Here is a 24,551-nt window from a genome sequence, read left to right as displayed (position 1 = left end):
TCAATTGAGTGCTTTCATACTTTTCTGGATTGGGGTGCTTTTTAATTCGAGGTAAAGCGATGGGGTTACCGAAGTCACCGCTCCAGGAATACATTCGGGTGTCTCTCTCCGTTTCTGCAACTTGATTGATAGTGGATGGAAACATTCGCCCATTCCATGACTCCATCTTGTCTAGCCATCGAAGGTAAGCCAACACTGCCGGAAGCTGGGGAACTGACATCTTCAAGTCTCGGTGTAACGACTGAACGCTTCGAAAGGCGCGACTCTGCTCGACTTGATTAACAGATCGTGGTTTTACATCTTCCCTTGCACAAGTTTTCTGGGTTTTGGAAGACACTGGAGCTGACTGCCTTGAGTGTTTTTTGTCTGTTTGCCTCATCATTCTGTAGCCTGCACTAAAAATCTGTCGCTGAATGAGCGCCTACTATTGAAAAACATCGTTTTTCTTTTGATGCGAAACAAAAGAAAAATTAACCTGTTGCCAACAAGAGAACTGACGTGTAACGACGCGCTGCCATTGTTTTGGAAACAAGAAACAATAGGTTTGATTCGTTTACGCCACATATTTAATGACATGACTCTTTTTTTCTTTCGGGTACAAGGCTTATTCAAGATCGAACTTTTACATAACTGTGTCAAGCTCGCCAAGTTTACTGTAGTCACTTGGGGTTCGCACTTACCTTGGAAACCAGTGAAATGGTGTACAGAGCCATGAGCGTCTTTCACGGTCTTTGTATTGGCTGCGTGTAGACTACTTTATTTCTTTACTGTTTGAGCAACCAAAGAAATCAAGAATCATCAAAAAATATTTTCAAAAATGAATCGCAGCTTCGGCGACTACTATCATAATGGTGTTTAAGCAAACAGTTGGCATTGTTTTGAATTTATTGCGTGATGAAAGAAAACTTCTCTGTCTGATGCTCAGTGTAATGTTGCGTGTTGTAAAATTTGAATCGCCCAGTTACACTTGCAAGTCAAAGTCAAGTGTTAATATTATTGCAGGCCTTTTATTACAACCAGGGGCTCCGAGAGGAGGGGTATGCCGGGGAACTTTCCCTCATAGCATAACATTGTAAAGGAAAAACATTCTGAGGACTGCTCTCAATTCAGCGGCACCTAATGGATGGAATAATTCCCCGGCAACAGCACTTCAATAATCGGAAACTTCACTTTGTCAATCTCGATAATCTGCCCTGCGTCAAAAGCCTCTACAAGTGTTTTGAAACTACAAGGAATAACCTACTCAAGGCTTTGTCAGTCCAAGGATAAATATTCAAAACCTAATTTTAGGGCACAGAAATTTGTAAAGAATTGTTTACCATTCACCACCATGACTCAAAACGCCACGTTTAAAACTGATTGAACAGCATATGTATGATGTGCATTAAATCAGATGTTGCAAAATCTTTTTTAGCTTACTTGACTCTGTGACCCGCAACGTTGCATTGCAAAAGGTCCGGAATGGATTGAATGCTTTGTTGAGCTATTTTCATTGCCTGTGTTGTGTGCTTATAATTTTTTCTCCACTTAGACTAAAATTACCAGCTACAACAAGTTTGATTCGCGTCATGATTAAGACGATTAGGCTACTGGCACCGTGGCACGCAGACTTGTCAGTAGGAGGAGACGTCATCACCAACCCAACAACGGCTCTTCCAAGATTCCACTCAACAATCAGACAAAAGTGGACAACAGGATCATCAGCAAACACGCCCGAACTGCCCAAACACTACATAGACAGGATACTTTCAGCAGTCCTGGATGCCCACACTGCGAATCCATCATTCAGGACGTCGATCACCTGGTCAAGGATTGACTAGTCATCACCAAAATCAGTGTCGGGATATGGAGCAGTAGGCCTATGTGTAGATGTTGATATATGACAGTATATGTGACGACATTTTTAAAGAGCTGGTTGAATGTGCCAAAGGCACCGCGTATGAGATGTGCAAACTACAATCTTTTCTAGAAAAAATAGTGAACAACCTTAACAATTTTGCGGCAAGTGTAGTCGAGTGATTTTTGTTGATTTTCATATTGAAAGAAGTTTTTTTTCATATTGATATGTTGTTAAAATCTAAACTTCAAAGGAATTAAATTTCACGCTGAGGAAAGTAGACCAATTTCAGCTTAAAACATATCATGCTATGCGTGATACAAATTCGTTGCTTTTATTTTTGCTGAAAAAAATTTTTGGGGCCCGTTTTAGGTATTGTTTCCCGACTAGTCCTGATTTCTCTCGGAGGCCCTGATTACAACCAACGAAATAAAACTTTTCTCTCGGTCTTCTAGGTTTGGTGGCTTTGCATTTGATATTGTTTATAACACTGTTTTATCGATGCCTACTTTAAACCTTTTGGTTTTGTCATCTTTTCTTTTTGCAAAAAGAATTTAGTGCACACTTGAATTACCTGCAAACATCGTTTGGTTGTTATTTTAATTTGGACACTTGTCGCAAGCAATCACGAGTTAGATCCATTTCCCTTGGACTTAAATAGCATTAGCGGCGTCTTTGCAAAAGTTATCTTATTGATTCAAGATCGATGGAATTGTTACAATTGGAATTTGATTTCATATTAGTGGAGGAGTTTAGGTGCTCACAGCACCAAACCTACACAACATTGTCTAAGCAAGCGATCAACATTTGCTACCGCTTACCTTTGCGAACTCGGATCGTCAGCGCTTGTAACAAAGCAAAAACGAGAAATCGTTTGAAGCTTGAAGAAGACATGTGGGTTGCATTGTCGTATAAACAGAGGTGGGCAGTAGCGCGCTACTGTGGTAGCGCCGCTACTATTTTGCTAAAAATAGCGGTAGCGGCGCTACTTTTTAGTTGGAGTAGCGGCGCTTTTTTTTTGCCAAAGTAGCGGTAGCGGGAGAGGCGCTACTTTTTTTCAGTCGTACTCCGCTACCCGCTACTTTTTAATTTAAAGTGAAAAAAATACTCGTTTTTTTCGCAACTCTGGCGTTGTCAAGCAGCTATATTACTGTATATAGCCTATATAATCGGTTTGATTGCAAAGTTTCGGTTTTTTATCGTATTGATTAAAGTAAAACTGTTGACAAATGGTTAGCTAAGATATTTGTTGCTGATAAAATTTTCTTACACGATGGTTTTTATTAAAAGAAATCATTACAGGGCAATTTTGTGTGATTTGTTTTTCTTACAACTTAGAAGTTACGACGTAGTTTATCATCTTTCTAAACAGCTCATTTATTTCTAGCTGACGTCAACTTCTTCGGCGAATATCTCCGTGTGATGAAGTTAATCTGCCAGGCTTTAGACATCCTCCAAGGCGTATTACGGAGTCTTGCTTCCAACCATTACAATTTGCGCGAAGAAGTTAACCGAGATCAGTGATCTTGTGACTTGTGAGGAGTTGAGAGTAAAAGTTCTTGAAGGGGTGAAGAAATGATTCAACAAATGCTTCAACAACATGAAATGCGTTATGGCATCATGTCTTCATTCCTCCTTCAAGACGTCGTGGCTACAATTTCTGCACTTACGTTTCCATAGATGATGCTGACGCCGTGCGAGAAAAAGTCAAGACAGATGTAATTCGACTGTTGCGGGAGACATCAACCTGGTTGATACCGAGAAGAGTGACACCAACACCAGTCACGACTCCGAGAATGAATTTTTTGGTGTGTTGGCATCCCGTGAAACGTCGGTGCAGAAGGAAACAGCAATTGTGGACGCCTTTTTTTCGGACAGGAGCATGTCCTTGAGCTTTTCGAATATCGAGTTAAAACCAGTGGCGTACCGTGACCACTTTGACAGGGTATTCAGTGACGGCAAAGCAACAGCGGGGGGTCTGGGGGGCCTCCCCCAGAAAATTTTTAAAATAACATTGAATTTGGAGCGTTCTGAGAGCATTTTCAGCACAAATTCTGAACATGAACAGAACTGACAAAAATAATGTTGTCGGAATGGAGAAGAATACAAAATAGATATTTATTTGACAGCGCCTATTGAATGAAAGACTTAATAATGTCAAACATTAAGTTGCATTTCTAAAGTCACATACTTCAGTTCACTTTTTATTTCCGACCATCAAAACGAACAATTATTACTTGCCATAACACAGCAGGAGTCTGAAAAAACGCGAAAGTTAAAGCGTGCTCGAGATGGAAATGATTTACTTCATGCAAGGATTAGGCATGGTCGCAACACCTTGAGAAACGTACAAGCGAATTAAAAACAAACAGGTGAAAGTTAAAACAAAAAACAATAGCAAAGCAACTCGATAATAAACAAGAAAAGAAAGTCGATTGCTATGTTGGTCGGCTGTACGTTTATCCGCCGTACTACTTAGTAAAAACGAAAATGTTTAACACCTCGACTACAGAAGGAAAATTCATCTATAGCATAATTCGATTCTTCTTGTTTGTGCAATACATTTTTGAATTACATCGTCGTAGAAAGCTTGCTGTTGCTTCAGTTCTAGCAAAAGTTGTTTCCAACGCTGATCACCTCAAACTCTAATCCAACAAGCTAAAACTTGCTATTGCCTGGGATTCCTCCAATGACGCGCCAAGGTGTGCAGATCAGCGAGTGCACAGCCTGGCTGACCTAAAACCATTGCTGTTTTCGCTGCCTTGTGACGTCATTTTTCTTAATTGTTTATTTTAAATAGCACTCGCCAAGTTGTCAGTGCACACCCAGCTTAAAGGTAATGACCGAAAAAAATTAAAGGCAATGACTTCAAACGTTGGAGTATTAAAATTAGAAGGGGACGAGTTTTGCAATTGAAAAGAAAGCAATCGACAACCGATGGAAATTTCCTTTTTTTCTGGATTTCTTGGGGTGTGCAGTGCACACCTTGAACACCCTGAATATACGCCACTGGTTAAAACATCTGTTCATTAAATACAATTATACAACACCCCCATTCCTTCCAGTGCTGCAGTGGAGAGACTTTTCTCTGTTGGAAAAGATGTGCTTAAACCAAAGCGGGCAGGACTTCGTGACTCTCATTTTGAAATGCTCGTGTTTTTGAAAGATGCATAACAATAAATTTCCTTAGAATGTGTTTTATGCAACGACGTTAAAATGACAGTGGAAACGAGTGATAACACATTTTTGAAGAGTGTTTCCTAGTGCCATTTTAGACAAAAGCAGCGGAAGAAGTAGCGGTAGCGCGCGCTACTTTGGTCCGAGTAGCGGTAGCGCGCTACTTTTGTAAATTGGTAGCGGGTAGCGGTAGCGCGCGCTATTTTGATCCAAGCAGCGGTAGCGGGTAGCGCGCTACTTTAAAAGTAGCGGGTGCCCACCTCTGCGTATAAATGTCAACCATAGGTCAATGTTTGGTTCAAGAAAGGCAACAGCAGCTTTCTCATTAAACTTTTTTCATGTCTGTCTTTTTTTCACATGCTACAGACCTTTTTCTAGAACGTTCAAGTCTCGCATGTGTCGTTTGACAATTTATTTCAATAAAATTCCAGCAGCTGTCGTGTAGCTAATATTAGATAATACAATACATGTCCCTCAGTGTTAGGTTAAACATAAAACAACAAGATATTTTCTAATCAAATTCATAGATTATTTTAAATTTCATGCTTGAGTGATACAGAAGTTCTCCATATTCAAAGGGCCGTAGCTTAAAAAATACTTGCGGTACCCAATTTTTTCCAAATTAGCACCATTTCGCTCAGAAAAATGAGCTCTACAACTGTACAGTAGGCTATGTAATTTTGTGAAAATCTGTGGCAATCTGACATGTGGAGTAAGGACATCCCCGGATGGTTTACAAACACTAATTAACAAAACTTCAGACATCAGTGCAAAATATGGAATTGAAATTAATGACAAAAAAACAAAATGCATGACTATCTCCAAACAAAGTCCTGAACCCCACTTTGTACTTCACCAGGGAGGCAACACAATTGAACAGGTGTCTTCTTTCAACTATCTTGGTTCTCTCTTAACAGCGGACGCACGATGTAGGAAAGAGATACGAAGAAGAATAGGCCTAGCTAAAGACGCTTTTAATAGACTACGACCTATTCTATTGGATCGCAAGCTTTCTATTCTTCTGAAGGTGCGACTTCTCAAAGTGTTAGTGTGGTCTGTTCTCCAGTATGGTTGTGAAACATGGACTTTCAACACAGAAACCAGGCGTAACATTGAAGCAGCAGAAATGTGGTTTTACAGAAGAATGCTCAGGATTTCATATACTGATCACATCACAAATGCAGAAGTTTTGAACCAAGTACATCAAGATAAGGAACTATTGAACAACATAACTCAAAGGCAACTCAAATTTCTCGGTCACATTATCAGAAAGGAAGATTTCGAAAATCTCTGTCTAAGCGGCCGCCTTCTCGGGAAACGTGCTCGTGGCAGACAAAGAACAACATTTATATCCAATTTCAATACATCAATCAGCCAACCAAGAACACTTTGGGACACTGCGCGACAAAGGGAACACTGGAAAAAATTTACGAACTGAGCATCTAGTTCATCAAAGGCCGCATCGGCTATGATACTGTTGATGATCACATTGTGTTTACATCATTTAAGGAATGCGTATTTCTTAATAATTGAATGTCATCAGATAATAAAAATACAAAAAATAAAGGTTGATAAAAAGTAACCTATATAATTTCATATCAAAAGCCATACATAACTATATCCAGTGGTGGAATGTGATGTCACAATGATAAAAACAACTGATATTCAAGTTTAGTATCTGTCTATCACCTAAAAAGCACGGTGCAAAGTAGGCTATCAACCTTAAATTTCTAAAAACGCATATTATATACCGCTAATTAGGCTACACTGATTGCAGTTCCACGATGGATTTTCTCATGTTCTAAATGGGTTTTTATGAAAGCACAGGCCCGGATTTAGGGGGGGGGGCAGGTGCCCCGGGCCCTTCGACTTTTGAAGGGCCTCCCTATGCGGGAAAAATGTGTTTTTGTGTTGTTATTTTTCTTTTCAGTCTTTAAAGTTTCTGCAAAATGCTGTACAGTGCTAAATTAATGGTACTGTAGACGTAGAGGTGGTCTTTCGCGCCGTAGGCTTGAAAAAAAATTTTTGTACGGGGGCCCCCCGATCTAAAAGTGCCCCGGGCCCCCCATTATCTAAATCCGGCCCTGTGCAAGCATGAACACCTGAAAGTTGGTTTTCACCCATTTGTTCGAAAAAAGACTACATTTTATGTTTTGCAAGCGCTGCTGATATGAGAATGTAATTTCGAATAAAATAATATGATACAAGGCTCTCTGCAATGACAGCACAAAAAAACTCTATCAAAGACAACAGTTTGCGGTTGAGATCTACCAACACATGAATAAAGAACACGTTTGTGGAAGTTTCCAAATTCCATAGCTACATAAAGCCTTGAAATGTAATCAGGCACATTTACGGCAATGTTTGCTCATTTCATAGAATTTTAATTTATATTGGTTTTACATGTCTTTTGTCAGTACCGGTCTTAGAGTATTTTGGGCCCTGTGCTGAATATGCTTTGCGGCCCCCAATGACAATGATCCAATTCAGTAGCGTAGCTAGGCATTTTGAAAAGGGAGGGAGGTATTGACGGTTAGCGGGCGAAGCCTGACGGCGTGATCGGCGAAGGCAACACTCAGCGTCGGAGGGTCTAGGGGCAGGGGCGCCGGAAAGATTTTTGACTGAGGGGGGCAAGATTATGAAAAAAGGGCACTTTTGTTAACTAAAAGGCCAATTTTTTTTCAAGTTGAGATAAGATATAGCGATAATGCAAATCTATCAGCTCACTATGTATTGAGTAATGATAGCCTACAAGTGTCCAGTATACAAAGAAGGGCATCATGCTATGTTTTATAATGATGTAACCTACTGTCAAGCCTTAAAGCAGCCTATGGCCATGGCCGCGAAGTAGTGCTTGAATGACCGCCGGTGCTACCTCCTCAATCGACCAAGTTTGGCCGCCGGTCTCTTCTAGCCAATTATTTAATTTCGCAATAGAATGATCGTGAATTAACTATCGAAAATATGTACCGTAGTATCAAAGAGTCACGCAAAATTAGGTCAGCGCGTCATAATCGCCACTGTTGCATTGTGCGGGAATATTTGTTATTGATGAAATATATCCATCTGCGATCACCAGCGCTGTAAGTCTTGTTTGTAATTCCCGACGTTTATTTTAACAAAGTCTTAATTCGAAGTGCTAATTTACGTCGGCTGGCAATATTGTCGTTTTTATGTCGATTCGATGTTGCCGGACATTGAATCGTTGTTAAAAAGGAGAACTAGATTAGTTGACATCTGAGGGGAAAACATTTTTTGATCATATTTTGCAAAAATTATGCTTCTTTGTAATGTCCTTTACATCATTGAAATACTTATTTTATTACCTTGTTGTCATCGTCAACACATGTCGAACGTTGCTAAAAAGAATTCTAGGGGAGGGGCGAACTTCTTTAAAATCAGCCACATTGGAGACACTCGTGCGAGTGTCGTTGGAACGGTTAGATGGTCCCGCAGTACTGGATTACAATCCCGATAAAGCAGTTATTGCGTGGTGCAACGATTCTATTGTAGGACGTCCCCAGGCCCAGACTTCAACAACGCTAAGTGATCATTTTAGCATTGTTGCAAGTGTACGGTATTGTATTTTAAAACTTTTACTCTTGATGACTGTAACCTGGTTGGTGAATCAGACACCGTCACAAGCTGCATAGTTCTGAAACAATGCTGCGGTCTACTAGGCCTATGGAATTTTTAGGTTCTGCAAACACACATTAGAATTGCTACTTTTGCTTCGCAGTAAACAGTCGCTGAACGACAACTGTCAGTGCATTGCAAGTGCCATGGGGAGGTAAGAAAATAGATAATTATATTACTTGACAAAAAACCCAATCACCACTGAAGATTTGAAATGCACTGTATACTCCAGCCTACGTTCCGACTCTGACCATCCTTGTGACTTTCATCACAAAAGGTCATCTAATCTGAGAATGAGTAGGTCATCAAAAACATTTCCAGATGTATCCATCCCGCCGAAGATGATGCAGACAGGGACGGACGATGCGTTCCCACTCGACGCTAACGAACGTTCAATGTTTCCAGCATCGTGATTGGTCATTTGCCCGTTCACGTGCGCGTAGTCCCCGCCACGGCCCCACGAATCGACAGGGATAATGTGGGGTTGTGATGAAACACTGGTGACAACTTGCTTGGAAGAGCCGATGCCGTCATCCTGTGGTAATACAGCAATGCTATCAAAATTAAAGCAGCTCAAGGAATACTAGTGGGTAGCCTAGCTTAAGTTTTATTGAATTTTGAAACCATGAGAAGCCAACAATGCATTTAAAGTTAGTGTAGAAACCCTGTCTACAGAGACTATTTGAAATGACCACTAGCAAACTGGTATAAAAATGCAGTGTATGAATGGGAGCTAGCAAACATGTGCAACAAAGGCAAATAATTGGACACCCACAAAGTAAATGGCCAAGAATCATAATAGGAAGAAAGTACACAAAGATGAAAAAGAAAAGGTTCAAACCTAGACAAATAGGCTAGCGCAAATCACCAGGTGACACCAAACAGGAATCAGAGAACAATGGCGTTTATGACAAATTAACTGTGTCTTTCAGCATGTGATCAAAAACTGATTTAAATTTAACAATGTTCCAGTGCTGAAACATAAAAAAACAATATCAATAGGAGATTAAAACGCACATTTACTTACAACAGTGCTCTTTCCATGGCGGACAAAAACCAAAAAACTAAATTTATCGAAATCTACATGGCGTGCCTTGCGGAAGGCGGTAGAGAGCACCAACAAACAAAAAAGGGAGCAAAGGAAACTGGCCGCTACAGTTAGATTAGAAACCAGCAAAGTGAAATAACCTGTAGATAGCGAAGACCCATGACCACCATGGTGTGGTCCAACCTCGGAGTAGGGGAAGGCCCGTCGAACTTCAACTGCGTCCACACTGACGTCACTGTGTCGTAACAATGCATGTCATCGAGCGCACCAGTAGACGACATTCCTCCCGATATTAAAATGGATTTGTTGAAAACGCAAGATGCATGGGCGGCCCGAGCACATGGGGCGCCAGAGATCGACTTGATCTTGACGCAACTACAAGAAGACGCAGGTTAGTACGCAGCCGCAGATAACCGCGAGGCCGATGGTCAGCAACCTTTGCAGCCAAAGGAGCCACTTTTTAAAGTATAAAAGGAATAATACGCCTTCTTTCCACAAAGATAAGAGTTAAACTGACTGGTAAAGCGGCGGTCGAATACTTACTCTTCTCCAGTGAGTATGTATTACAATCCCACCTATATTTTTTGTTTCTATTGATTAATCGAGCCTCTGCTCCACATTTTTATTTGAATTTTGTTTGCCACGAGAACCAAATTATCCTTAAATAGTTGACTCTCTTCCTCGTGGTAGACCCCAATTTTATCCGCTCTGCCTACTGGCAGACCGGGTATAAGAGTCAAGTACCTGCGCCGAGGTCGCGTGAGGGAGACGTGGGCGCCGCCCGGCGGTCAATTACTGCCGGTTCCAGCGTCCACACGCGACGGGTCGCCCGGCCCGTCGCAGGCCATCTTTCTGGGCAATGCAGAAAGAGCTTGTCTCCCTGGCCCGCTCCGCCATTCTAAATTTGCGGACGGGTCATGTAACGTTTTCGATCCACACTCTCCCTCCACAGGTACCTCGACTCCCCAGCCTGGCCCCCGCGACCTAAGCTGGTGGACTTACCCCTCCGGGTGCATCGTCACCCCTAAATCACGCCGCTCCCCGCCGCCGCGGGGTGTGGCAGGCCGGTTTTCTAAAGTCTTCGACCTGGCTATGTTTGTTTGTGCTCTCTCGCCGTGTCAATTATTTGTACCCGTGCGCTGTTGATGCAAATAAAACAGTTTAACACTAGTGGTGCGATACTGACGAGCCCAGCCTCATGGGCGAAAGGCGGTAGAAACACGGTGTCTATCGCTGTCAATTCTTCCTACAAATCGGCTGCCGAGAAACAAAGCAATAATCGCTCGTAATCCAAACTGTAGGTTAAAATCCCGTTGGTGATGCGAGCACCCATGGTTAAGAACTCTTGTTTTAGTTGAATAAAACAAGCGTACTGATGAAGCCTTTTAGATCGCTTTTTTAGATGTTGAAATTGAAATTAAACTCAATTCTTTTGACACCTGGATTTGGCGAAAACCTACCAACACTGGCTTGCTTTTAAATTATAATAACGCTCTATGTCCTAGCAAATGGAAATCTGGTTTAATCCTGTGTCTGTTATCTCGTGCTCGTTTGGTGTGTTCTGATGATCAGTTGTTTCAGAAAGAAATTGAAAAACATGTTTTATTTAAATGGATATTCTTTTCACTTTTTCAATAAAATCTGAAACACGTTCATAGCTGATAAACCAAAGGACACGCCTGAAGAAGTAGATTCTAGTTATTTTATTAGTATACCCTTTCTAGGAAAAGATTCAACAAGTTTTGCAAAAAAAACTTCCTAAACTTATGAAAAAGAAATTTTCATGTGACATTCATCCTGTACATAGTCTAAAACATTTAAAGTGCAACGATATTTTCAACTGAAGTCACCTCCCCCCTTTGCTCTTTCTTCGATGCTGTGCATAAATTTAGTTAACCAGACATGCATTGGTATGTCAACCAGACATTTGTTGACAAGGGCCTGGAAGCACTTGCTTGTACCCAAACTTAACAACCAAAACTGCAATTAAAGAGCACATCGCCTCTTGTGAAACGTGCACTGACAATGTCTCGATCGACCAATTTAAAATCATCTCTCGAAGCAGATTTGATGTTCAGACTAGGATCATGGAAGCCTTGAGAATCAAACGTAACAATCCATCTCTCAACCGGCAGTTATTCGCCTATGGTTTATCGTTCCTGTTGTGTGTGTTCTAATTGTTTATCCAATGCATGTAGTTTTACACCTCATGTGATCTGTTTCCCACTGTATACTTTACTCGTAATCATTCTTGTATCATTTGTTCAGTTTGTGCTTTTCAGTCCTGTACAGTTGCTGTACAGTGCATAGTCAAATTTATCTTACAATTTTTCATTTTATGTATATTGCTGATTTAATTCCTGATAAGGACACAACACACGTAAAAACGTTTGAGGCATTATGGTATATATTTTGTTTTGTGTGTAATAGCCTACATTTATGTTAAACCCGTTAAGATTGCTTTGTTTTGCTTGTCTATAATTCAAAAAAGCAAACTCTCCACCAAAGATTCATATTAATAAAACAAAACTAGAAAAATCAAACAATTCGTAATTAGCGTCTTGTTTAAATTCACAAGGACACAAAATTGGTTGGTTTAAATCTTCATCCTTAGACTGAGAAAGCATAGCTGATAGATTATTTCTGACAGTTTTGCATACTTGTAGCCTCTACAATGTAGAGGCTTTCAACCACTGACGTATGCCTGGTAACCGAGATTGGTGGAGTGAAGATACCGCATGTTGTTAAAAGTATTGTGGTCTGTGAATTACTCCATCTACTGGGGGTGCTGAATGGTAATGAATTGAGGGCAGTCCTGAAATTAGTTGCTCAAGCGCACACACCGAGAGTCGAACTGGCGCTGATTTCTTAGTGCACAAAGCCGCTTAACCAGCTGAGCTATTGGGGCTTGGTTTTACATCTTTATCCACAGACTGACAAAGCCTTGATTGGTTATTCTTGGTTGATTCGCATACTTGTAGACTGTGTGGAGGCTTTTGAGGCAGGGCCGGTTACCGAGATTGACACAGTGAAGTTTTTCCGATTGTTGAAGTCTGGTTGCCAGGGAATTTCTCCACCCATTAAATGCCGCTAAATGGAGAGCAGTCCTGGAAATGCGTTGCTCAAGCGCACACCCCGAGCTGAACCAGCACCGCGTGATCTTGAGTCGGCCGCTTAACCATTGAGCTAACGGGAGGTTCGGTGTGCACTCTTGATTTGTTATTCGGAATTTTGTAAGGTTTTTGTTTCAAAAGACTGTGCAGGGTTACCAAGCGGCTTAACATTTAGCTGTGTACAATTATTTTTGGACTGGATTGGAAATCTTGAAAATAAATCTGAACATCTCGGTTGGTTACCTTTCAAGGCATCCATTTTGAACGTTTTTTAAAAATTAAAATAGCTAAAAATCAGTTCCAAGAGTTACCAGTAGACCGTAGCACAACTTAACTGAAGCAAGCGCAGTAGCAACAAAAGACCAGGCGTAGTGTTGATCCGAACTACTGCTAAGAGCATTGCTTACCTGTAATCATTCAAGAGAAGACAGTGCAAGTCCTTGTGAAAGGTGGCCCCTGACATTCCCCCGTGGATAAATAACTGCTTGTCCACTAGCGCCATCACGTGACCATGCCGGACACTCGGGGTCTCACCTCAACAATTGCGAAATATTAAATATGACGTCATGGAAAACTCACGCACAGCTGAAACTACAAACCAGTATTGGATATTTTGATGACGTGTGATTACGCAATACCTTTCAAGGTTGGTTGCGTCCAGCTGTGACTTGTGGAATTGAAAATATGGAGCTGAGCATCAGAAACCGGGTCCGGCCCGGTATGGCCACCACCCCAAACGTACAAATGTTCTTCATCAGAGGCGGCACAGTGAATGGTCCTTGGGGATGGAGGGGTACCGGTGCATTCCACTTGGAGGCACCTGCTTTCTGTAGAAATACGGGTTTCATTGCATTGAGAAAGCTGCGATTTCATCGTGGTGGACTAAATTAACAAAAACATTTCTGAAAGTAAAACTTGAAAGGGAAAGCCCCTTAATAACAAGATGTAGACTTCAACATGTAGCTTGTAGAAACCAACCTTCCTCTAGTAGCTGGACATCATTCAAGTTGTTTGACTTGTTCGCTCCACCGAATATATATACTCGGCCCTGCTCAGTGATGGCGCAGTGCTCGTACCTCGCGTTTACCCCATCTAGTGATAGTTTTGTCCAAACTTGTTTCAACAAGTCAAGTCTATAAATGACAAAAAAGTGAGCCATAGGTAGAGCTCGACCGATATATCGGTCAGCCGATATTTATCGGCCGCGGAATGGCCCGTTTCGGTGAGTCCGATTCGGTGAGTCTGATCCCTTAACGGGGGATTTTTTCAATTTTTTTTTTAATTGTCTGGTACCGTAGCCTAATTATCATTGCCGTTTTAGGGTTAGGGGTTTGGGGTTAGTGTTAGGGGTTAGAGGTTAGAAACTCACCAAATCAGACTCACCGAATCGGACTCACCGAATAGTAGCAGACCCTATCGGCCGATATCAGGGGTAGCCGATATATTGTATCAGCTATTTTTCGCCGATAAACATCGGCCAGCAAAAGCACACTCAAAACCAGCCATACATGCCTTTAGAAGAAGCACAAGTTACTCAAACGTGCTTGCAAAGAGCGCATTTAAACTCTCTCGTTTTAATTACGTGCACGCGGCTGCACACAATCCATTTTTGCACGCAGCCTGTGGGTATGCTTTTGAATGTCTTGTTTTGTGCACGTGGAAGGGCGCTCTTCTAGATGCCTACAAAATTGGTGCTGCCTGGTTAGAGTTCGCGCTCCAATTGCTGTATTTGTGCTTCTGTTTATCGGGCTAGTGGCGGTGACACCGATCTTTGTGCGAATCCTAGCAGAAACTCCTGTTACGTTGGACGGCTTTACCATGACAAAAGATATTCTCTTTTAGGCATGAATGCTGAGAAACTATGTTTTTGAACTACAATTTGAAACTGTTGAACTTTGATTATTGAATTGAACACAAAACAATATACCATTTGGTTGTTTCTGTTTTTTTAGTGATTAGTGTTAAGAATAGTTTTTCCATTACAGCAACCAAAGATGCATAAACTTTCTTGGACTGGTTGGCTGCTTAATAACTTTGTTGGTAACAAATTTTTCGTAGTTGATACATATCGGTATCAGCCACGTATCAACCTAAAAAATTCATAAATATCAGCATCAACATCGGCCTAAAAAAGTGATATCGGTCGAGCTCTAGCCACAGGAGAGCAACACTGCGAAGCTCATAGAAGGAGGACGCATCAAAAATAGTTACACCAAGTACTGTGCCTACCAGCAGCTAAAGTGCAGTCCCAGTTAGCTAGAGTTGTCGTTTTTACATTGTTTCAAAGTCTAGCGATGTTAAGACGATGTAAAAATGGTAACTTTTGCTGGCTGGGTTGTTATCGTTGATTTTCAACTGGCATTACCTGTAGACATCTCTATATACGGTCGATGGGTCTGCTCCACCAATCACATACAAGCACAGTCCATCATTGCTGACTGTGCACGCATGGCCAACCCTTGGGGAAGGGCCACCAGGACATGAAATAACAAACCACAACCTACTCGTTGGCTTATCGCCGCTTTCTAATATCGGGTGCAATTCCATCTACGTAAAAATGGTTCACATTGATTTAGATCACGTCACCCAATTAGAAACAAACGCAGAAAAGCACAATACTTAAACAATATTTACTATACAGTAAAGACTTCCATGAAAAGTAATTGCAGAGCAGAACAACAAGGCAGCAAATAACGCAACATAAAAATGCAATATTCGCTCAACAACATCGACTGCAAGAAGTTTTAATGCTTTTCAGCATGAAGTAGTTGTCTGATATTTCTGCAAATAATGGATCATGTCATCTTTGAAGTTGGAATTAGTTCATTAGTCTTTGTCAATCATGCTCCGTCATTCACGTCCTGGACCTGTTGGATGACAGTGATGTTGTCTCCTTTCAACATAATACGCCCAAGTGGACGACGAGTTTGTTTTTTGGTGTGCACCTCTTCAGAGTCATCAAGTACCAGGTTCATGTACTCATCAAAGCCGACAATGTGGCCTTCAATGCGGAAGTTCACCTGCTCGTAGACCCAGATCGAGACTCGAGAGCGGTTCTGCAGGTAGCGGAATATCAGGTTGATGGGCTGGACCATCACTTTTTGAACTTTCTGTCCTTTATAAGCCATTCTTATAAATTAATTCAAATTATTCTGAAAAAAAGAACACGTTTTTGATATTGAAATATTACCTAGATAAGCATTCAATACATGCAGCAATCCTTTCAAGGACCATTTGATTGTAGCAAGACTGGTAACCTGTTTTCTAACGAATGTTGCATGAAACATTAGACTTTGATATACAACACTCGGACTCACCGAATAGTAGCAGACCCTCACTGGTACACCTTTCTTTTGCTATTTTCTTGCCCTAAAGTCCAGTGGTTCCCAACCGGGGGAAAATTCCCCACTAGGGGGGGAATTTTGCAATTTTCAGGGGGGGAATTTGGTTTTAGGATTGTAAACCTTTTTAAGCCTTTTTAAGCAAACACCAGTAAGTTGGCCTAGATTGGAGCGTTAAAGAGGAAATTATTATTAGATTAACTCCCGATTATTTTGATATCTTCAACACCCAATGAACTCCAAACAATGTTGACTGAACTCGACGAGACAAGCAAAGAGGTCGGTCTCAAAATGAATTTGACTAAAACACAAGTTATGTTCAATCACCATGTCAAAGGAAACCAAAACATTACATTAGATGGAACCAATCTCCAAAACGTACACAAATACACATACCTTGGTCAAATAGTAACCACATCACCTGATAAAGAAGAAGAAATTAAAAGAAGAATTACACTTGGTTGGCAGGCATTTGGAAGAGCGAGTTCAATATTTAAAAGTAAATTACCGATCTCAATGAAAAGAAAAGTATATAATCAATGCATTCTCCCAACAATGACATACGGAGCAGAAACATGGAACTTAACGAAAGCACTCACACTCAAACTACGCACTGCACAAAGATCACATGAAAAAGTACTCTTAGGCATTACGTGGAAAGACAGGAAACCAGCCAAATGGATACGACAACAAACACAAATCAAAGACATCATTGAAACAATAAAAAGCTTAAAGTGGAATTGGGCAGGACATATCATGCGAACAACTGACAACAGATGGACAAGAGCTACTGAATGGATACAGCTTGACAATAAACGCAAACGAGGGAAACAGAAAACAAGATGGCGAGACGAACTCTACCAATTCGACAAACACTGAACACAAACATGCAAAGACAGACAAAATTATAAAGATATGGGGAAGGCTTTCATCCTGCAGTGGAATAAAAATGGCTGACAATGATGATGATGCTATAAGCAATCATCATGCTATAACAATAAACCACTGCCCTAAACACTAACTTTCACGGTTTAAAGTTAGAAAATAGGAAAGCTATAGGGCAATTCCACGTTAAATGTACTCCAGTGGTAAAAAAATAAAAATAAAAAAATAAAAATAAAAAAATAGAACACTGAAAGGTTTTAACTTGTAGTGGACACCTTGAACTTTCATGAAAAAAAGTTTTTACAAGTTTTAACCTTGGAAAATATGTGTTTTTGGTGCATCTACTGAGGTACCTTGAAGAAACAAAAAAAGTTTATATTTTAAGTAAATTTTCAAATAACCCCCAATTGGCATAGAACAACATATATTTGTGATCTGATGAGTTTTCTGAACAAAATTAATGTTCTTCTAAAGATTAACATTATGTGAAATTATGTAAAAATAGTTTTATGGTTTGTTTTTGACAATTTAAAGAAGACCGGAGGACAATGTCCCGTTAGTCACATATTTTCACAAAACATTTGTTCTCACCAAATTGTCTAATCCCTCAAATGCCATACTCCAGGTTAATTAAAGACTCCAACAGTACTGTACAGACATCTTTCACAATTTAAAGAAAATTAACTGTGTATCTATATTTTAGTAAAAAACGTTTTCTCCCGTTAATCACGCTGTCCCGTTAGTCACAATATGTCCCGTTAGTCACAAAATCTCATGCCATAAGAAAGTATCTATTTTAATACAATTTGGGTATATATTTATATGATGTTGAAAGACACTTTTATTTCATGACAATGTTGATGTTTTATCTCATTTTCTGTATGGTTATGAAGCATAGGGCTGCTTACCTACTGTATACGGAATTTAGCGGGTGCTGGTCCAATGGTACCAAATTGGTAATTGGTACTAGCAATTTTTTTTTTTGATTTAAGGAAGATATGTAATATGAAATGCAAGTTATGGTTCATGCTAGTCCTTTAACAAAACAAAAACGAATGTATACATAGCTTGTTTATACAGATAATACTAAATTTCTTGTATAATGTATTGTATATACATATTGAATTATAATTGCTCTGGCTGTCCAAGTGGCAAACAGACACACTATTTCATCCTCTAATGCTTCCTCAATCCTCAAGTCTACCACATGCTCATAAAGAGAGGCGATGTGGGTAGCATTTTAAATAAATACTACCAACAATACACCTTTTAAGGGCTTGGGGAGTGTGCTAGATAATTAATCATGCACTGGTAGAGCTTGAATGTAGACAACCACAACAATCTTTTGTATGATTATGATATTATCAATAAACTAAAAGTTTGGTTGTGGTGAAAAATTGTTTTTTAGATATTGTCTTTTCAGTGACACTAATAACTATTCAAAAAGCCTGATCTGTTGTTAATGATAAATAATTTGTGATTATTATTTATTTGTATCAGACAAGGTTGTCCATATTAAAACCAAAACACAAAAAGACAAAACGTGAGGAGTCACTTGGATGACATGTGCAACAAATCATTGTAGTGCTTAAAAAATGTCGTTTTATAGAAAGCGTCTGAGGACATTAATGCTATGATGAGAGAATTGAGAGATTAGTAACAACGTTTCACAAAGGCATAAACTGTTTTCCGCAATAGAGCATCAAAAGTTATAACATTTGCATTAACTTGACATTCACATGCACTAGTAAAGCGAGGCATATTGTGTAGAATACGAAATGAGTCATTATAGGCAATTCTAATCCGATTGATCGTAGAACAGCGATAATTGTGCCAGAGTTGACAAGCATAAAGAGATGTACAGTAAGAGCGAAACAACACATTTTTTACTCTTTGTGAACATTCGCTATATTTATTTTTTAATTTGTTTACAGTACAATAAAGAGATTTAACTTGTCGCAGTATGTCCTTGTCATCTGATAATGAGGACATGATATACACACCTAAAAACTTAATATTTTCTACAAACTCGATCGGTTCTTGATCAACAATAATCTTTGGGGAAGCAAACAGATCGAAATGTTTGGGCTTAAATAACACCCCAACGGATTTTCTACAGTTAAATGTAATGTCATGTTGCTTAGCAAAGTCTTGGCAGATTTCAATCAATTTACGTAAACCAACAAGGCTGGGACAAAAGCAGCAAAGGTCATCAGAAAACATAATGTGATTTACCAATGCATTCCCTACATAGCAACCCGCTTTAGACATGTTAAGCTTTTTGTATAGATCATCAACATAAAGGGCAAAGAGGTATGGACTCAAAACCCCACCCTGCCTCACCCCATTTGAAACATGAAAAGGCTGAGAGAGGTGGCCACCCTATTTTACACACATAGTTTGATGACTGTACCAATGCTGTAACAAACGGACAAATTGCATAGGCACTCTTCTTTCAATCATTTTTTTAAACAAGTGTGATGATTAATTTTATCAAAAGCTTTAGAGGCATCTAAAAACATGGAAAAGACAGGAGCAGTAATAAAGATGGCCAAATCTGCTGCTGAAAGAAAAAGGAAACAGATTCCAAAAATGAAAGATAAGGGAACCTATGAAAATTACTTGAAGCAACGGAAAGAAAAAATGAAAAAGTTTAGAGCAAAACAACATGAAGTTATACAAAAAAGGTCAAACATTGAAAAAAATAAGGTTGTTGAAGCAAAAAGAATGTATGAGCGACGGAGAAAATCTCCATACCGAGAAGCACTGAAGAAGATTTCTGACTCAGTTGCTCCTTCTTCCTCCCAAACTGTTACAGTGTCTCTCTCAGACTCTGCCTTCAGGAGCAGATCAAGCTACAGTAAAGCTGTAACACATGCGAAAAGAAATCTACCATATAGCCCAAGCAAAAGGCGTGCAGTTGTTCGAAAACTTGCCTGGGAAGAAATGACCAAAAAAACCTTTGCAGTCAAAATAACCAACCCAAAGAAGAGAAAACTAACAGAAATAGACAAAATGGATATAAATAATTTCTATCAGCGTGATGACGTCTCAAGACAATCACCAGAAGTGAAAGACTGCATCAATGTTGTAATTAATGGAGAAAAAGTATTTAAGAGAAAAAAAGAGAAATCATTTATATAGTACGGTACATTATTTCATTGAAGTAGCTAAGCAGTGGTGCCCCAAAGTACTGGCACCCATTGAAATGTTTCTGTGATTCACCTGGGGTGCAAGACTCATTTTAGTTTTACAAATTTGTGTTACAAATTTGTGAAAGTTGTTACTCAGTTCACTGATTAATACAAGAAAACAACAAAAAGATAATGAAAATAACATGGATGTCCCGTTAGTCACAAAGGCTATGTCCCGTTAGTCACAATGACACACTTCATTTATGATGCAACTACTAACATACACTTTAAGACATTTCCAAACTAAACCATGCTGACATTGCCTTGATATTTACACTACACAATACTGGCATTTCAATAGAATTCGTGCTGTCAATGAGCAGACTTTTGAATTTGCATTCACAGCACCAATTTTTAAGATTTGTCCCTTGTCCCGTTACTCACAACAAATTTTTACATTTTTGAAAAAAGTAAAAAGTTCATGAATTTCTCAAATAGTGCAAAGTTTAGGTCCAAGTCACTGATAACTAATCTCATAGGTTTCATGTTTTTACATCATCTTATATTTCTTAATTACATCCAAAAGCAGTCAAAATGTCCCGTTAGTCACATTTGGAATTGCCCTATAAGGTAAAGTTGTGAAAACACTATTCACCAACATCACCTTGTATTTTTTGGTCGAATCCAATCTATGGCGTCATGGAATTTTGACGATTAAAAAAGTTGTGTGGTCCGATAACTCATGTGTAATTGACAAAGTGGCCCGCGACAGCAAAAAGGTTTGTCACCCCTGGCCTAGGCCAACATAGACTATGTGGTTAGGAGAGTAGGAGCTTATTGCTTGCCTACTATCCCTTCTCTGTCTGCCTCAATCATACTTGCAATCATTATTTGTGTTTTGATTTATTAGTCTGAATTGATCGATTGAGTCGGGATAAAAACCTGATTTTTGATTGATTATGATTCTTCAGAACGATTAAACTCAAATCCAAAGTACACACATATCGGAAAGTTGTCCTGGCATTTCTCTACCTTGCTTTACTGATATATACTGAGTTAACACAAAAAGGTAAATGGTCTCCAGAGACAACGGCCCCCGGCAAAGCAACAATCAAAAGTGAAATGTCACTACATATATTGATTTCCATTAAGGATAAGCTAGGGGATCTCCTGACAAAGAAGCAGCAGGCCAGTGATTCTCCATCACGTATCAATTAGTCATTCTTTATTACAAAAATACATGGAAAATCAGCAGAACCCTATTGGCATATGCATTTCGCTCTAACTGTAGAGCATCATTAGTGCCTTATTCAAATAGAATCTATTAAATAGAATCAAATAGAATCTATATATTCTATTTGAATAAGGCACTAATGATGCTGTACAGTCAGAGCGAAATGCATATGCCAATAGGGCTCTGCTGATTTTCCCAGTATTTTTGTAATAAAGAATGATTAAGGTGAAATGTCTTAGTCATCAGGCAAGCCAAGTCACAGAGAACAAAGAAACAACACAAATTCCATGTTACTTAAATCAGCCAGCCAAGTTACAAATTCATCACAATTACAAATGAAGAGGGCAATTGACCCGCCGAAACACTATGTTACAATCGTTAGTCAGCAGTCAGAAAACTATGCATTTCACCATCACAGACATCTTCATCTTCGAAATTAGCATATTTTTACTTTGGCAAAAACGTTGCCGAGGCCAAACAGCAAAAGTTGAAATTACCTCGGCAATTGCTGTGAACTTTATTACGAAAAGATTTTATCAAAACATGTAAAACGAGAAGCTAAAAATAGAGTAGTCTATCACGACCGCACTGTTTGATTTGTTTTTTGTTTGTTTGTTTGATTTGTTGTGATGTAATAATACCAAAAGTAGCGATAAAGCGAGCAACGCGATTACGCACACTGTTACAGCAATTCACGTTAAATAACTTCTGGGGGGGAAAGAAAGTTAATTTTGGGTTGATTCAACGTTCGAGTCAGCACAAATCGATTTCATTTTTTCGGCGGGTTATATTGTGTAACAACAATGCCCAAAAAGAAATTTACGTTTGTTTTACATTAATTCGACATCTAGCGACGTTGAATTGTCATAAAATAACGTTAATTGCTTAACCAGGTACCCGTGACAAATTAATAGCTCTCTGCGAGAAGATTGCCCTGACGTGTACACAGGCCCGGATTTAGGGGGGGGCAGAGGGGGCAGTTGCCCCGGGCCCCCCGACTTTTGAAGGGCCCCCCTACGTGGAAAAAATGTAATTTTGTGTTATTTTTTCCTGTTGGCCTTTAAAGTTTCTGCAAAATGCTGTGCAGTACTGGACTGATGCTACTGTAGACGTAGTAGAGACGGTTTTTCGCGCCGTAGGCGCAAAAAATTTTTTGCACGGGGGCCCCCCGATCTAAAAGTGCCCCGGGCCCCCCATCAGTTAAATCCGGCCCTGCGTGTACACAGGGCTGCGATTTTTGCCTTTTTCGGTGACGAGGTCACTCGACACGCGCCATCACTATTCGACAAACGCCGTGCCTTAAGGAAAAAAAAAGGAAAAAAAACTGAGAGGACTAAACGTCGTCAGGTCGCGGAACAATCGTAGGGGGCATCACGTGATGCAATCATAGAAGTGCTGACATACGTAAACTTTTTTGCGCCAGGTACTTCAAAGCAAGGTCTAAAAGTGACGCTTCACACGAGAAACTCCCAAGGCGTCAGCGCCGCCATTTTGAACACTGCGGGAGAATGCTTTGATCGAAGTTCCAACGCCTGGCATCAAACATTTTGCCACACACGTTTTTTGCTATTCGACACAACGGGTTTCTTTTATAGATAACATAACCGAAGTAGGCTACTTTTAGTTGTCAACGTGTTTGCAAGTTTGTATTTATGTCTGACTTATGTACTTGTTGTTCAAAGCTTGCAGAAATGTTTTGCAATGTGAATAAGGAATAGTAGACAGATAAACACGGTTGCAACTTGACTTCCATCCACTAAAAGGGTTTCTGTGATTACGTAATGGGCGATTTTGCATTTGCATTCACAAAAGCACACAACCCAGCTGGCAAAACCCGTCGTTTTTACATTGATTCAACGTCTGCAGACGTTGAATCGATGAATCTGCAGACGTGATCGATGAATCTGCGGAATCAAAAAAACGAGAAGCGAAAAATATACTAGAGTAGTCTATCACGAGTCACTACCGCACTGTTTGATTTGTACTGATGTAATAATACCAAAAGTAGCGATACGCACGTTGTTACATTAAATCACGTTAAATAACTCAGAGGGAAAAGTAAGTTAATTTTGGGTTGATTCAACGTTCGAGTCAGCAGAAATCTATTTAATTTTCCTGGCGGGTTACATTGCGTACCCAGACAGCAAAAATCATCATTTTTACGTTGATTCAACGTCTACAGACGTAAAGTCAATGCAAAAATAACAAATTTTGCCGCATGCGTAACAATGCCCAAGAAGAAATTTACGTTTGTTTTACATTAATTCGACATCTAGCGACTTTGAATTACCATAAAATAACGTTAACTGTTCAACCAGGTACAGGTAACAAATTAATATCTCACTGCGAGATGATTGCCTCGATTTACGTTTACACGAACATAATTTCGGCACAATTGAGATACTTCGAGCAAACACGAGTCTGTTTGATAAAGAACTAGCTGTCAGAATCGGAATCATAAGACGCTGTATGGGAGGATGAAGCTGTCGCATCGTCACTGGAATACTTGAAGACGCAAAACTGCCCGTTCATGAACGCGCAATGCCATATGATCAGAAGCATTATTTTTCTTTTCTGCCGAAGAACCATTTATCTAATTTCGTATTACTTTCTTATCCTGACCCCGTAGCTTTTCTAATTCCGATTTGTTTCCGACATAAAATTCTTTACAAATTTTGCAAAATACCACACTAACTTTTCCTTCTGTTTGATAATCTATAGCAGGTAAATTCCGGTACACGACAACTGGGCGAGACAAAGTGGGCGATACCCACTTGGGCGAGACCAGGTGGGCGACGGACCAGGTGGGCGACGAGTCAAGTGGGCGACGAGCCAAGTGGGCGACGGACCAAGTGGGCGACGAGCCAAGTGGGCGACGGCCAAAGTGGGCGACGGAATCGAAAGTTTAGCCGTTCGGAAAAATATAACTTTTAATTTTTACTTTAAAATACAATGATTGATTTGTGGAAGGGAGACAATGAGAGTTCTCACGCTGAGTTTCACGAAGCATTGGAAGCAACATTTTCATTATTTTTTGTAGCCTAGTAATACTAATAGCGCTTGCTGTTTGATGTTAATTTGCATTGTGACATCATCTTGACACATTATTTTGCAATTTGCGGCGTCAGGGTTTATCGTGAAGCTTA

At 39.9% G+C, this 24,551-nt stretch overlaps 1 protein-coding gene across 2 annotated transcripts; it reads right to left on the bottom strand.

Annotated features, from left to right (window-relative positions):
- Positions 1–5,411: 5,411 nt before the first annotated feature.
- Positions 5,412–16,332, bottom strand: LOC145775344 (rab9 effector protein with kelch motifs-like). 2 transcript variants are annotated; one of them, XM_082586626.1, is made up of 8 exons: positions 16,129–16,332; positions 15,670–15,963; positions 15,177–15,358; positions 13,769–13,944; positions 13,450–13,620; positions 13,219–13,345; positions 9,839–10,073; positions 5,412–9,185 (listed from the first exon to the last, which is right to left on the bottom strand). In XM_082586626.1, exons 2-8 carry the CDS (start codon positions 15,937–15,939, stop codon positions 8,919–8,921), a joined length of 1,428 nt encoding a protein of 475 aa, XP_082442752.1. In that variant the 5' UTR covers positions 15,940–15,963; positions 16,129–16,332; the 3' UTR covers positions 5,412–8,918. The 2 variants fall into 2 exon arrangements, with proteins under 2 accessions (XP_082442752.1, XP_082442753.1); XM_082586627.1 differs by lacking the exons at positions 15,670–15,963; positions 16,129–16,332 and having other exon boundaries at positions 13,450–13,638; positions 13,790–13,944; positions 15,177–15,651.
- Positions 16,333–24,551: the final 8,219 nt, after the last annotated feature.

The sequence above is a fragment of the Aplidium turbinatum genome, chromosome 8 (assembly GCF_918807975.1).
Source record: "Aplidium turbinatum chromosome 8, kaAplTurb1.1, whole genome shotgun sequence".
Lineage (NCBI taxonomy): Eukaryota > Metazoa > Chordata > Ascidiacea > Aplousobranchia > Polyclinidae > Aplidium > Aplidium turbinatum.
This window is presented reverse-complemented; position numbering and strand designations above follow the sequence as displayed.